This window comes from Meles meles, chromosome 1 (genome assembly GCF_922984935.1).
Source record: "Meles meles chromosome 1, mMelMel3.1 paternal haplotype, whole genome shotgun sequence".
NCBI classification, from domain to species: domain Eukaryota; kingdom Metazoa; phylum Chordata; class Mammalia; order Carnivora; family Mustelidae; genus Meles; species Meles meles.
Genome location: NC_060066.1, coordinates 122,390,237 through 122,406,901, shown reverse-complemented (window position 1 = coordinate 122,406,901; position 16,665 = coordinate 122,390,237). Strand labels below are relative to the sequence as shown.

Genomic DNA, 16,665 nt, shown 5'->3' with positions numbered 1-16,665 from the left:
ATTTGACAGAGATCACAAGTAGGCAGAGAGAGGAGGAAGCAGGCTCCCCGCTGAGCAGAGAGCCCTATGCGGGGCACCATCCCAGGACCCCGGGATCATGACCCGAGTCCAAGGCAGAAGTTTTAACCCACTGAGCCACACAGGCACCCCTCAAATATTTTAAAATTATTTAATAAAATAAGACTATTTACTTGATTTAATAATTTGCTACAATTCATACCAATACAGTACCAGTAATTTGTTTAGTAAATACTATAAAACTAAAATTTGAAAATGTTACAAAGTTGATTATGCCAGATTAACAACAATAAAAAAAAGATCTAAATATCCATAAATATCCAAGAAGACAGCACAGGCAGTAATTTTTCTCACACTGGTAGTAGCAATATTTTTTTAGATGTCTTCTAAGGCAAAGGAAACAAACAAACTACTGGACTACATCAAAATAAAAAGCTTTTGCACAGGAAAGGAAACAATCAACAAAACAAAAAGACGACCTACGCAATGGGAGAAGATATTTGCAAATGACATATCTGGTAAAGGATTACTATCCAAAATACATAAAAAATATACACAACTGAACACCAAAAAGCCAAACAAGCCAATTAAAAATGGGCAGATGACATGAACAGACATCCAGATAGCCAACAGACACATGAAAAGATGCTCAACATCACTAACCGTCAGGGAAATGCAAATCAAAACCACAATGAGATATCACCTCACACCTGTCAGAATGGTTAATAAAAAACACAAGATAAAAAATGTGTTGGTGAAGATCTGTAGAAAAAGGAAAGGAACCCTTGTGCACTCTTGCTGGGAATGCAAACTGGTATAGCCACTGCGGAAAACAGAATGGAGGTTCATCAAAAAATTAAAAATAGCATTACCATATGATCTAGTAATTCCATTACTGGGTACTTACCCAAAAAATTCAAAAACACTAATTCAAAAAGATGCATGAACCCTTATGTTTATTGTAGCATTATTTATAATAGCCATGATATGGAAGCAATCCAAATATCCATCAGTAGATGAACAGATAAATAAGATGTGGTATGCACACACATACACACAAATAATGAAATATTAACAAATATACATGATGGAATATTAGCCATAAAAAAGAATGAAATCTTGCCATTTGCATCCATTGAAGATGGATGGAGGGTATAATGCTAAGTGAAATAAATCAGTCAGAGAAAGACATATACTATATGATTTCACTCGTAAGTGAAATTTAAGAAACTGAACAAAGAAAAAAAGAGACAAACCAAAAAACCAGACTCTTAACTATAGGGAAAAAACAGGTTATCAGAGGTGAAGTAGGTGGGGGGGGATGGGTAAAACAGGTGAAGGGGATTAAGAATACAATTATCTTTTTTTATTTTTTTAAAGATTTTATTTATTTATTTGACAGACAGAGATCACAAGTAGGCAGAGAGGCAGGCAGAGAGAGAGAGGGAAGCAGGCTCCCTGCTGAGCAGAGAGCCTGATGCAGGACTCAACGTGGGACTCGATGGGGGCTTGATCCCAGAACCCTGGGATCATGACCTGAGCAGTAGGCAGAGGCTTTAACCACTGAGCCATCCAGGTGCCTCAAGAATACAATTATCTTGATGACCACTAGGTGATGTATAGAATTATTGAACCACTATGTTGTATACCTGAAACCAATATAACATGGACACTAATTATACTGGAATTTAAAAAATAAATTTTTAAAAAGTTATATGTTGGGACGCCTGGGTGGCTCAGTTGGTTAAGCCGCTGTCTTCGGCTCAGGTCATGATCCCAGGGTCCTGGGATTGAGTCCTGCATTGTGCTCCTTGCTGGGCAGAGAGCCTGCATCTCTCTCTGCCTCTACCTGCTTGTGTGTGCTCGCTCTCTCTCTCTCTCTCTGACAAATAAAAAAATAATTAAAAAAGTTATGTGTGAATTTAAAAAAAAAAGGCGAGATCCCAAATGGAATAGGAGAGACTACAAACAAGAAAAGAGGGTCAATCTCCCTCACCTTGTAGGTCTGTCACCTTTATTTTCATATCATAGGATCCTGTTAGCAAGTAGTGAGCTCCAGGAGAGAATCGAACAGAGCGAACATCACTGGAATGAGGGTGATAACTTTGTACCATTCTTCCTCCTCTTATGTCATACAACATGCAGCTAGAATCTTCTTGTCCTGTGGCTAAGAGACGGCCACTGGGATCTACAGCTACAGATGCCACTGCACTGCCTGTATAAAAGGAAGAATAAAAGTTTCATATGGAAAAATCAACACAGCTCAACTACAAGAGCTAATTATGTTCACTGAGCCATACACTAAAAATTTAATGTAGCTTTTCAAAACTGTGAAAGAAAAATCCAAATTAACATTCAACCAATAAACACTTACATCCTTTTTAGAGACAAAGATGAAACAAGATCCTATGAGAATGAGAAAGTTTGGGGTTTTTTTTTTGTCACTTGGGAGAATCCCCTGAGATGTCGTTACTTATAGTGCAATAGTGCAATAGGTGAGCCACTTTTTAAGTGTCAGAAAACTCCCACAACAAGCTTACAGTCTAGTTAGGGAACAAGAAATTAAACAACAAAATGTGTTTTAGGACACAGTGTAGGAAATGTGTCTAAGCAACACACCAATAACTGCCCGTGGAAACTAGATGAAAATAAGTGCTGAGTCCACTTGCTGCAGCCCTAAATCTAGACGGTGCATTTTTAATGGGGACAATAATGTCCGCCCAGGGGGTTGCAAAATGGTTCTCAGGGGATGAAAAAATCTTAAACATTAACAATAATTTGTAGCCCTCCAAAGCTTAACCCCACCCCATAAAATCTTATTCCTAGTATTTAATTTCTCTGGTTAGGAAAAAACTTAATTTCGTTTTTCTCCTTGCATGGAGGGGAGCAATAATGAAAATAAAATAGAAGAACACTGCTCTGGACATGGTAACGAGTCTGCACTTCAAGCTAGGACAGTCAAAAGGCACTGAAGTACTGTGAGCAAGGTATGGTGGGCTCTGGCTGTTGTGGGGACTGTGGACTGAAGGGGGAAAAGTGGGAATGCAGAGACAGTAAGGAAGCTCTGCAGTGGTTTAGCTGAGAGGTGGTGGTGGTTTATCCAAGAGTGGTGGCAGTACAAATGCAAAGTAGTAGAGGGATTTAAGATAAATTCTGGAGGCTAAAACAACACATTTTGCTTATTAATTGGTTATTGGAGGAAAGGAGAGAAAGACGAATCCAGGGAGACTCTTTCCGGCATGAACAATGGGTGGTAGTAGCACTTAGGTGAAGAAGTCTGGGGCAGTTTGTTTGAGAAGTCATGACTCAGTAGTTTAAGACATATTAAGTTTGACATATCCTTTAAGATATACAAAAGGACATGTCAAGTAGGTGGATTAGAAATATGAGTCTGGGGCGCCTGGGTGGCTCAGTGGGTTAAGCCGCTGCCTTCGGCTCGGGTCATGATCTCGGGGTCCTGGGATCGAGTCCCGCATCGGGCTCTCTGCTCAGCAGGGAGCCTGCTTCCCTCTCTCTCTCTCTGCCTACCTCTCTGTCTACTTGTGATCTCTCTCTGTCAAATAAATAAATAAAATCTTAAAAAAAAAAAAAAAGAAATATGAGTCTGGCATGTAGAACAGGTTTGGGCTAGAGATAAAGATTTAAGGTCAGTATAGGAATTGTACTTAAAGCTGGAGGAATAGTAATACTCATGGAGAGAAAGGAAGAAGACAGAAGTCTTGAGTCCTAGGGAATACCAAAATTTAGAGATTGAGCAGAGGAGGAAGAACCAACAAAGCAGTTATACAGGAAGGTAAAAGGAGAGTGAAAAGCCCAAAAGAAAAGAGGAGGGAATCAACTATTGCATGTCACTGAGAGCTGAAGTAAAATAAGGATTTAAAAGTGATTTGACAGCATGAAATTATTGGTGACCTTGAAAAAAGGTAGCTTTAAAAAATATATATATTTTATTTATTTATTTGACAGAGAGACAGAGAACATAAGTAAGCAGAGCAGCAGGCAGAGGGACAGGGAGAAGCAGATTCCCCGCCTAGCAGGGAACCCGATGTAGGGCTTGATATCCCAGGACCCTGAAACCATGACCTGAGCCAAAGGCAGACGCTTAACTGACTGAGCAACCCAGGTGCCCCCCAAAAAGTAGCTTTTGTTGGAGTAGATGTACCAGGAGATAGATTGGAAAAGGTTGAAGACTAAGGATGAGAAAATGGAAACAGCATATGTAATAGGACTTCTGAGACCTCTGGGTAAGAAAGAGAGCAAGAAATTAAGGTAAGAGATGTGAAGGGGACAAGAAGGTCAAAAGAGGAACTCTGGGGCATTTCCAATTCTAGGACATTTTTTTTATATCTATGGTAGAGAAGAAAAGAAGGGCAGATACAGTAGAGAGCGAGACAATGCTGCAAGAGAAAGGAGATGACCAAAAAGTTTAAGTCTCTGGAAAGGAGAGAAAAAGGGCTGAAAATAATGTAGACAACTGGGGAGAGTTTGGAGTTAAGTCAGTGATAAGGGTATAGAAACTAAGCAAACAAACAAAGAAACAAACAAACAACCCGAATTATTACCACCAAGAAGATATGAAAGAAACGGGGGGAAAAAAGAACAGCACTATAAGTGCTAAAACAATGTAAGGAATGAATACTGATCTAACCAAAAATGGTACAATTATATTGAAAGGATGGGAGATAGAAGCATGTGAGAGGATGAGGAAAAGTGTGAATTGGAAAGGGATATAAAAAATCTTCATCTTTTACAGTGGTAAGAGAATAAATAATCCTAAAAAGAACTATAATTGGAGGCATGTTATTTAGAAATATGAAAATAAGGGGCCCCTGGCTGGCTCAGTTGGTGGAGCATGTAACTCTTTTTTTTTTTTTTTTTTTTTGAGCATGTGACTCTTAATCTCAGGGTCTCTATACCCCATGTTGGGTGTAGAGATTACTTAACAAATAAGTTTTTAAAAAAGGAATATGAAGGGTGCCAGGTGGCTCAGTCGTTAAGTGTCTGCCTTTGGCTCAGGTCATGATCCCAGGGTCCTGGAATCGAGCCCCACCTAGGGCTCCCTGCTCTGTGGGGAGCCTGCTTCTCCCTCTCCCACTGCCTCTGCTGTGTTCCTTCTCTTTTTTTTTTTTTTTTAAAGATTTTTTTTTTTTAATTTATTTGACAGACAGAGATCACAAGTAGTCAGAGAGGCAGGCAGAGAGAGTGAGAGGGAAGCAGGCTCCTTGCTGAGCAGAGAGCCCGATGCGGGACTCGATCCCAGGACCCTGAGATCATGACCTGAGCCGAAGGCAGCGGCTTAAACCACTGAGCCACCCAGGCGCCCCGTGTGTTCCTTCTCTTGCTGTGTCTCTCTGTGTCAAATAAATGAATAAAATCTTTAAAATAAAAAAAATGAAATATGAAAACACAACTATTACAAAAGTTAAAAATGGATGTCTTGGAGAAATGGGAAATGAGGCAGTGGCTGGAGGACAGGGGACAATTCTCAGGGCAATGTTTTTTTTAATCAGCCTTACTGAACTGTTTGATTCTTTAAACCATGTTATACATTAACTTTGGAGATAATGCAAACTAAACTTTAACAAATCAAAGATAACATATTCATATATAAAAATATAATTATACATGTGTGTATATTCCAGAATCAAGTTTGCTAGAACAAATTGTATCTGGTTTGAATCAAAGTACTAAAAAAGGTCCATGTAGAAACTTACAAAACAATAGAACAGATCAATGAAACTAGGAGCTGGTCTTTGAAAAAAAAATTAATAAAATAGATAACCTATAGCCAGACTTCTCAAGAAAAAAATCAAGTGGGATTTATTCCTGGGTTGCAAGGGTGGTTCAGTATTCTCACATCATTCAATATGATACAGCACATCAATAAGAAAAGGGATAAGAACCATATGAATCATTTCAATGGACACAGAAAAAGCATTTGACTAAGTACAACATCCGTTCGTGATAAAAACCCTCAACAAAGTAGGTTTTGAAGGAACATACTTCAACAGAACAAGGGCCATTTATGAAAAATCTAGAGCTAACATCATCCTTAATGGTGAAAAACTGAGAGCATTTTCCCTAAGGTCAGGAATAAGACAAGAATGTCCACTCTTTATTCAACATAGTACTAGAAGTCCTAGCTACAGCAATCAGACAACAAAAAGAAATAAAAGGCATTCAAATTGTTAATGAAGATGTAAAACCTTCACTATCTGCATATACACACATACATATATAGAGAGAGAGAGAGAGAGAGAGAGAAAACCTCAAAGACTGAAAAATAAAGACACCTAGAATAAATAGAGTAAAGTCATAGGATACAAAATGTACAGAAATCTTTTGCATTTGTATACACCAATAATGAAGCAGCAGAAACAGAAATTAAGAAAACAATCCACTTACAACTGCCCCCAAAATAGTAAAATACCTAGGAATAAACCTAACCAAAGAGGTGAAAGATATGTGCTCTGAAAACTATAAAACACTGATGAAAGACATTGAAGATGACACAAAAGAAATGGAAAGACTTTCCAAGTCCATGTATTGAAAGAATATTGTTAAAATGTCTACACTACCCAGAGCAATCTACACATTTAATGCAATGACCATCAAAATACCCAGAGCATTTTTCACAGAACTAAAACAAACAATTCTTTTTTTAAAAAATATTTTATTTATTTGACAGAGAGATCACAAGTAGGCGGTGGGGAGTGGGGAGGCTCTCCATGGAGCAGAGAGCCAGATGTGGGGCTCGATCCCAGGACCCTGAGATCATGACCTGAGCCAAAGGCAGAGACTTAACCCACTGAGCCACCCAGGTGCTACACCCCTCTTTTTTTTTTCAAGATTTAAAACAAACAATTCTAAAATTTGTATGGAACCACAAAAGACCTCAAATAACTAAAGCAATCTTGAAAAAGACAAGCAAAGCTGGAGCATCACGATTCTGGGCTTTAGATTATATTACAAAGCTGGGGCCCCTGGGTGGCTCAGGTCATGATCTCCGGGTCCTGGGATTGAGCCCCACATCAGGCTCTCTGCTCAGTGGAGAGCCTGCTTCCCTCTCTCTGTCTGCCTCTCTGCCTACTTGTGATCTCTGTCAAATAAATAAATAAAATCTTAAAAAAAAAAAAAAACAGATTATATTACAAAGCTGTCATCATCAAAACAATATGGTATTGGCATTAAAAAAAGGGCACATAGTTCAAGAGAAAAGAAAACCCAGAAATGAACCCACAACTATATGATCAATTAATCTTTGACACAGCAGGAAAGACTATCCAATGGGAAAAAGAGAGTCTCCTCAACAAATGGTGTTGGGTAAACTGGACAGCAACATGCAAAAGAAAGAAACTGAATCAGTTTCTTAGACCACACACAAAAATAAATTCAAAATGGATTAAAGACCTAAATGTGAGACCACAAACCATAAAAAATACTAGAAGAGAACACAGGCAGTAACTTCTTTGACATTGGCTAAAGCAGGTTTTTCCAGATGTCTTCTGAAGCGAGGGAAACAAAAGCAAAAATAAACTACTGGGACTACATCGAAATAAAAAAACATCTGCACAGTAAAGAGAATCAACAGAACTAAAAGACAACCCACGGGATGGGAGAAGACATTTGCAAATGATGTATCTGATAAAGGGTTAGTATCCAAAATCTATAAAGCACTTACATAACTCAACACCAAATAATCCAATTAAAAATAGGCAAAGACATGAACAGTTTCTCCAATTAAGTCACACACATGGCCAACAGACACAGAAAAAGGTGTTCACCATCAATTATCATCAGGGAAATGTAAATAATGAGATATCACCTTGTAGCTTTCAGAATGGCTAAAAGCAACAACACAAGAAACAATAGTATGAAGGTTCCTCAAAAAGTTATAGAACTACTCTACAACACAGCAATTGCACTACTAGGTATTTACCTAAAGAGTGCAAAAACAATCAAAGGAATACACTCATATAAAATGATATATTTATAGCAGCATTATTTAAAATAGATAAATTATAGAAGTAGTCCTTTGGACTTCCAGTTATGTAAGGTGTCCATTGATTGATGAATGGATACACACACACACACACACACACACACACACACACACACACACAAAATGGAATATTATTCAGCCATAAAATAAATGAAATCTTACCACTTACAATGACATGGATGGAGCTAGAGGTTATTACAATGCTAAGTGAAATAAGTCAGAAAAAGACAAATACCACATGATTTCTATTCATATGTGGCATTTAAGAAACAAAATGAGATAGAAGAACAAAAGAAAAAGAGACAAATACCACATGATTTCTATTCATATGTGGCATTTAAGAAACAAAATGAGATAGAAGAACAAAAGAAAAAGAGACAAATACCACATGATTTCTATTCATATGTGGCATTTAAGAAACAAAATGAGATAGAAGAACAAAAGAAAAAGAGACAAATCAAGAAGCAGACTCTTAATTACAGAGAACAAAGTGATGGTTACCAGAGGGGAGGTGGGTAGGGGGATGAGTGAGACAGGTGATGGGGATTAGGAGTGTACTTGTGATGAACACTGGGTGATGTATGTTAAGTGTTGTACACCTGAAACTGATATAACACTGCATGTTACCTAACTGGAATTACAATAAAAACTTAAAAAACCAAAAGAGAAACCCAGAGCACTGAGTGAGCCTCAAGTGAAACACACTCAGCAATATTCACTGCACTGACACCAGTCCCCAGTGAGTTGCATATTAACATGTGGCCAGTAATTTAATGGCACCTCTAGTCATAAATGAAGCATTCTTAAAATAGTAAGTAAAATATTCCTGATTTTAAAGAAAAGGCCTATGGAAGTCAAGAGAATAGGCAAAGCATTAAAATAAAACAAAACGTCGCCAAAAAAGTAGGAATCAAAGGCAGGCATTTTCACCTGGAATAGTGCCATAGAATTGCTATTAAAAACTACAATAAAAAAAAAAAACTACAAAGAAAGAAAAAGGATTCTAAAATAAAAACAATGGCAGGATGCTGCATCACTCTTAGATACCAGTGCTTTAAAAGGTGATACAACACACAGAGCAGTACTGTCAGTTCACATGGAACAATCCAAAGTATATTGTTAAGTTTAAAATGTGAGGCATGTATTATTATATGCTACCATTTCTGTGTGCATGTATACACATGTTCAAAGAAGACAAAAGATTATAATATATACAAACTTCTTGGTTATATACTTACAGATTATGTATAGAAAAATAAATAAGAGGAGGGAGACAAACCATAAGTGACTCTTAATCTCACAAAACAAACTGAGGGTTGCTGGGGGGAGGTGGGGGTTGGGAGCGGGGGAGGGGGTTATGGACATTGGGGATGGTATGTGCTATGGTGAGTGCTGTTAAGTGTGTAAACCTGGCAATTCACAGACCTGTACCCCTGGGGATAAAAATACATTATACGTTTATTAAAAAAATAAGAAATAAATAAAAAATTTGGAGAAAAAAAAAAGAAAAAGAAATATGAAACTGGTCCCTTAGGGAAAGACACCAAGGAACAGGACTGGAAGAAAATGATTTTGTTTCATTTCAATTTCTGCTCTGTGTATGTATTTAAAAAAATTTTTTTTTTTTTTTTAAAGATTTTATTTATTTGACACATAGAGATCACAAGTAGGGAGAGAGGCAGGCATAGAGAGAGAGAGAGAGAGAGGAGGAAGTAGGCCCCCCGCCAAGCAGAGAGCCCGATGCGGGGCTCGATCCCAGGACGCTGGGATCATGACCTGAGCGAAAGGCAGAGGCTTAACCCACTGAGCCACCCAGGCGCCCCTTAAAAAAATTTCTTTAAAGGTCTGAATCCTAAAATAGTACTTCTAACATGTTGTGATGAGCACTGGGTGTTTTATGGAACTAATGAATCATTGAACACTACATCAAAAACTAATGATGTACTGTGTGTTGACTAACTGAACATAATAATAAAAAAAAGAAAAAAAAGAATAAAATAAAATAGCCCTGCTAACATAATAAGTGGGGAATAATACTTAATCTCCTGGGCTTCAAGTTTCCTAAACTGAATTTTATTTTTACAAAGAAAGAGATGAATATATTTTGAAAGAATGTAAGGTAATCAATAAAATATCAAGTATCTATTTGTTGTTTTTTCTTTTTTTAACATATGTATTATAGGGGAGAGGAAGTAGGTAAGTGTAATTTACAAAGTTTCTTTCTCATATAAATTCATTTAAATTCCAGAAAAACCTACCAGTTCCATGGAATGTTGTGCCAACAACACGAACACAGCTTGGTACCCGAAGATCCCAAAACCTAACAGTCTTATCTTGGGAACCAGATGCAATCATCCAGCCACTCCAGGTATAAAGTGCTAAAATATGGCCTATAAAAGATCATATACTCAGTTATTACTGTGAAACAAACAGTACTTTTCCTTAATACATTCAAAGGTAGGTACTCCTTGTTATTGAACATGGGATGATCTGGTTAATCAAATATACTGGCAGTTAGAGATTTTCCACATGTATCAAATATATTGGCAATTTTCTTTTTTTTTTTTTAAGATTTTATTTACTTATTTGTGAGAAGAAGAGTGAGATAGAGAAGCAGATTCCCTGCTGTGCAGAGAGCCCAATGTGGGGCTAGATTCCAGGACCCTGAGATCATGACCTGAGCCCAAGGCAGAAAGTTAACCGACTAAGCCACCCAATATTTTGGCAATTTTCAAAAAACCAAAATCCACTAAAATGCACAACATGAAAACCATACTAAGCAATCTGTTGTGTTTCAGTATATCATAATTAGTACTGAAAAAATTTTGTCATCTGAAATTACAGCAAATTATGGCAAAGCAAAGGATTGTGGGAGTAGAATACTGGCTTTGCAAGAGAGAGACTTGAGGTCATATCTCAGTCCTGCTATGTTTATTTGTAAGATACTGGTCAAGTCTTGCCTTTTCAAGTTTTGTTTATTTCATGTGTAAGATTGAGATAAAACTTCGTAACTTTCAAGGGTGTTGTGAGAATTAAGTTAAGGAATTATCTGTATAAGCAAAGGAGTTAGCACACCAGGGGAAATGTTATTTATCATTACTGTGTTGTTATCCAAGTTCCCAATATACATTTTTAAAATAAAAATTTCCTGTCTTGAAGAAGTCCCTTTTGATAAAATATACCCCATTAATGAAAATGCAGAGGGGGGGAAAAGCACAGGTTGAACAAAAAGAAAAGTAGCATCTAAGACTATCACATACCGGTATGTCCACTCAGAGCATGCAGGCCCTGTCCTCTTTGACAATCAGTTGTATAAATGTTACAATCCCCTGCTCCAGCACTTATCAAAATAGCTCCACCACTTTCTGGGCCTTCCATAAATGCCAAGTCTCTAATTGTCCCATCATGCATACTAAATTCCAGATCTGGTCCTGAAACAACAATAAGAATTAAAAAAAAAAGATGCTGCTCAACTTACTATGATAATTTGAGATTGTTAAACTGTCTCAAAACTAAGCAAGAATAATTATAGAGAGGTGTGGCTTATATTTTCATTTAGGGATTAATACTATAATCAATTTCACTTTACTGAGCAAAGAATTTGAAGTGTTTTTCTGATTTTTTTTTAAAGATTTTATTTATTTATTTATTTGTCAGAGAGAGAGAGAGAGAGAGAGAGAGAGCATAAGCAGGCAGAGTGGCAGAGGCATAGAGAGAACCAGGCTCCCCGCTGATCAAGGAGTCCAATGTGAGACTCCATCCCAGGACCGTGGGATCATGACCCGAGCCCAACCAACTGAGCCACGCAGGCATCCCTGGGTTTTTATTTTTTAAGATTTTTTTTATTTATTCACTTGACAGAGAGAGCAAGCGAGAGCATGAGCTGGGGAAAGAAGCAGGCTCCCCTGCTAGGCAGGGAGCCCTACTCAGGGCTTGATCCTAGGACCCCAGGATCATGACCTGAGCCAAAGACAGACACTTTACCAGCTGAATTACCCAAGCACCCCAGCAAAGAACTTTAAGAAATCAAAATAGTGGGGCACCTGGGTGGCTCAGTGGGTTAAAGCCTCTGCCTTTGGCTCAGTTCATGATCCCACAGTCCTGGGATCGAGCCCTACATTAGGCTCTCTGCTCAGTGGGGAGCCTGCTTCCTCCTCTCTCTCTCTCTGCCTGCCTCTCTGCCTACTTGTAATCTCTCAAATAAATAAAATCTTCAAAAAAAAAATCAAAATATTGATTCAGTTATCATCATTCCTTTTTTTAAAAAAAAAGATTTTATTTATTTGGCAGACAGAAATCACAAGTAGGCAGAGAGGCAGGCGGGGTGGGGGGGGGGCAAGCTCCCTGCTGAGCAGAGAGCTCGACGCAGGGCTCAATCGCAGGACCTGGGATCATGACCTGAGCCATTATGATCATTCCTAAAACAGGGCTATACATAGTTATCTTCTCTTTCATCCCAAAGGAAATAAAAGAGAAGACAGGTACTCTAACATAGTAATTAATGCACTGTTAGTAGTTATTTAAAAGTTACCTTTCTAATAACAATTTTTTTTAAGATTTTGTTTATTTTATTTGAAAGAGAGAGCATATGCAGGGGGAGTGGCAGAGAGAGAAAAGAAGTAGACTCTACAGTGAGCAGGGAACATGATCCAGGGCTGGATCCCAGGACCCTGAGATCATGACCTGAGCTGAAGGCAGATACTTAACTGAGTGAGCCACCCAGGCATCCCTGATAACAATAATTTTCTAATTATTAGACAACTGTAAGAACTTACTAAAAAATAATCAATCATGCCTTATGAAGGCAACTAAGCAACTATAATATAAAAAAACTCTCCTTAAGGCTATATACTTAGGTTATACTGAAAATAATACAAAGATATATAAAAGCTACAACATTGGGAAAACATTTAAGAATACACTGGTAAGCTACTGCTTACATACTTGGGACCTACCTGTTGCATTACAAGTCTCTGCATTGAAGGGCAGAACTTTGACATATTTGTCATTTGATCCTGTTGCTAATAACTGTCCACAAGGACTCCAGGCCACACAGTAAATAGATCCTTTATGATGTTTATTCCTTTTAAAACGTACCACTGGCTGCTTAGGGATGTCATGTGCACTAAAAAGAAAAATTATAGAAAGACATTTCAATTTCTTGCTTGCTGAAGTAAATGAAGTTCTATATTATTGCTGTTCTTGAGGGAGGGAGCAAAAAAGTATCAGACAACATGTCAATAATAATTTTAAAAATCTTGGAAGAAATAAATTTAAAGCAGATTTAAAACCCAAAAATAAAATTATGAACTATTCTTAGACTAACCTCTTATTTCAGACCACACAGGAAATAAGATTATTTTTTTAAAAGTCTCAATTTCACATATTTTTCATGGATTTTAACTCAAACACAGAAGAATGAAAAAAAATACTAATGCTTCCAAATTCAAAAAGTTCAAAAAACATTAAAGATATAATATGGAGCAATTGATTGAGGCTGAGGGAAGGTAAGGGATGAATAAAAAATAAAGGAATCAGAATTCTTTCTGGAGTTTCAAATCTGACAAGGGTTGATGTCATGACTACCCACATACAGTAAGGTAGATATAAGAGTTCTAGTCCAGTTAAAAGTACTAGGCCTTAAAGGACAGAAGAATTTTTACAGAAAAAGATTATGGCAGAAGAATAGCTCCAGTGAAGATAATACATAGTAGGGAAAGTACCAGCCCAGTGTGTGCAGTACGGGAAACAGTCTATGGGGCTAGCAGAGAGAAGCCCAGGGCATTCTGAAGACTGAGTGGGATGGACTCTGTAGCAGGTGAGGAGCTGCAGGCATGGCTGTGGAAGGTCCTGAATAACCACGCTCCTCAAGAGTATGGCTTTTAATGGGAGTCAAACACTGGTTTAGTGGAATAGTAGCATCTTTTTTAACTAACAAATAATGTATTATTAGCCGCAGGGATACAGGTCTGTGAATCGTCAGGCTTACACACTTCCTCACCATAGCACACATCCTCCCCAATGTCCATAACCCAACCACTCAGAGTAATAGCATCTTATCTACATTTTAAAACACAGCCTAATATTAGGATACTAAAGATTTTATTACATATGATAACATCAAATCTATGTAAGAAAATGTACATGTTTTTGGAGATTCATCATAAAGGGTGAAATGACATATTGGATTTACCTTAAAATACTTTAGCAAACAAACAAAACGGATGAAGCAAATATGACAAAAATCTTGACAATTACTTTATTTCACTGTACTAATCTCTACTTTTGCATATGTTTGAAAAGTTCCATAATTAAAAACAGAAAAAGACTGATAAATTGCCAATACCTAGAAGGTGCTTAATACTGATCTAGAAAATAGATCATATCTATTTTTTTAGTTGCATATATAATCCATGGCCTAATCAAAACGGACAAAAATTTATAAAATTAGTCAATAATTCTTATGTATATTTCTTAAGCATTGAAAATAAAAATTTAAAGACTTAATAAAAGAAAAAGAAATAAAACCTGAATGCTACCGAATGGCAATTCTGAAAAAGGAACTGATATAGCTAAATTAAAAACTAAAGCAAGAATGATAGTACAAACCACCTATCCTTACCTTGGATCAATTACTTCTGGGTAGGCACATACTCTGAGAGTTTTTGAATTTGAACCTACAGCATATAAACCACCACCTGGATGAAAAGCCACTGCTCTAACAGCTTGTGTGTCTTCTAAGGTATTAATACAAACGAACTGCTTTTTTGATTTATCATCCTGTGGAAAGAATAAATATGAAAGTCATCATAGGAAAAAAATGAATTTGAAAGAATTCATCTTTAGCCTATTTTACATTCATTTGAATTGTATTATTCATTTTATCCCTTCACGTTAACTACCTATGATCACATATTCTTTTTTTTTTTTTTTCTAAAGATTTTATTTATTTATTTGACAGAGAGAGATCACAAGTAGGCAGAGAGCCAGGCAGAGAGAGTGAGAGGGAAGCAGGCTCCCTTCAGAGCAGAGAGCCGGACGTGGGACTCGATCTCAGGACCCTGAGATCATGACCTGAGCCGAAGGCAGCGGCTTAAACCACTGAGCCACCCAGGCGCCCCATGATCACATATTCTTTTAAATGGCAAATTCAAATTAACCCAAATTTTTCTTTTTGCTGCCCATTGCTAAACTAAGTTCAGAAAGCTCATAAGCATTCAAAGCTTTCTTTGATTACTATGACAAAACATAAGACTATGCATTCTCATATAAAGTTATCTTTTTTTTTTAAGATTTTATTTATTTATTTATTTGACAGAGAGAGAGATCACAAGTAGGCAGAGAGGCAGGCAGAGAGAGGGAGAGAGAGAGAGAGAGAGAGAGGGAGGAGGAAGCAGGCTCCCTGCCGAGCAGAGAGCCCAATGCGGGACTCGATCCCAGGACCCTGGGATCATGACCTGAGCCGAAGGCAGAGGCTTAAACCACTGAGTCACCCAGGCGCCCCTAAAGTTATCTTTAACTATCAAGGAAAAAATAGCCCAGGTGTGCCTGGGTGGCTCAGTGGGTTAAGGTTCTGTCTTCCACTCAGGTCATGATCCCAGGGTCCTGGGATCAAGGCCCGCATCGGGCTCTCTGCTTGGCAGGAAGCCTGCTTCCCCCTCTCTCTCTGTCTGCCTCTCTGCCTACTTGTGATCTGTCAAATAAATAAATAAAATCCTAAAAAAAAAAAGAAAAGAAAAAATAGCCCATGTATATAACTTTTATAAAATTAACAGAATATCATTTGTGTTTCTAAAAGTAGGAAGTAGGGGCGCCTGGGTGGCTCAGTGGATTAAGCTGCTGCCTTCGGCTCGGGTCATGATCTCAGGGTCCTGGGATCGAGCCCCACATCGGGCTCTCTGCTCTGCAGGGAGCCTGCTTCCTTCTCTCTCTCTCTCTGCCTGCCTCTCTGCCTACTTGTGATCTCTCTCTCTCTGTCAAATAAATAAATAAATAATCTTTAAAAAAATAAATAAATAAAAGTAGGAAGTATAAGACTATTAATCAATCCACTTCCTCTTGGGTGGGGGGATAGTTTACCATTATCTCCAGCAATGAATACTTCAATATTTCAAACTAAAATTGTCAAATACTCTTTTAAAATTATTAAAATGATTTTAATCAGAACACTAAATTTGAATCTCATTTTAATTTTAAATTGTCAATCAATCTGGCCTCTTCTGAGGAAGGCAAGTTGAAGCAGTTCTATATAAAAGTTTTAATGGCTCTTGCTATTAATATCATTTGTAACTACCTTGCTACCCTGACCACAAGGGACTGAACCTGGAACAGGGACCTCTAGATTGGACCAAATCCTGCCTTCAGGAAGTATGAATGTCAAGTACACACACAAAGGCAAGTCACTTCAGCTCTATATCAACAAAGAGCTTATTATGCCTCTCCCTACACAAAATTTTATCTATTCATGCAATAAATACATCCTCATGGGGAATAGGGGGAAAACCTGGTGGGTCATACTATGTCTCTCTTAGGTAATTGAATTGAGCTCTTTTATTATTCATTTGAATTTATTTGGTTAGAAATCCTACATTTTCCATTAACCCACATGTAAGAAATTTGCCAAATAAACAGCAGTGATAGATAAG

The 16,665-nt window shown here is 37.6% G+C and overlaps 1 protein-coding gene across 10 annotated transcripts in view; it reads right to left on the bottom strand.

Moving 5' to 3' along the window:
* WDR47 (WD repeat domain 47) overlaps positions 1 to 16,665 on the bottom strand; it is a 70,816-nt gene that overhangs the window by 3,924 nt on the left and 50,227 nt on the right. For 7 of the 10 annotated variants that reach the window (XM_046024731.1, XM_046024729.1, XM_046024730.1 and 4 more), the window contains 5 exons: positions 14,643 to 14,800; positions 12,976 to 13,145; positions 11,281 to 11,457; positions 10,279 to 10,410; positions 2,015 to 2,233 (listed from right to left, as the gene is read on the bottom strand). In XM_046024731.1, coding sequence (XP_045880687.1) covers positions 2,015 to 2,233; positions 10,279 to 10,410; positions 11,281 to 11,457; positions 12,976 to 13,145; positions 14,643 to 14,800 — 856 coding nt within the window. The remainder of the gene's footprint in view (positions 1 to 2,014; positions 2,234 to 10,278; positions 10,411 to 11,280; positions 11,458 to 12,975; positions 13,146 to 14,642; positions 14,801 to 16,665) is intronic. The other 3 variants (XM_046024719.1, XM_046024727.1, XM_046024728.1) reach the window with 1 other exon arrangement.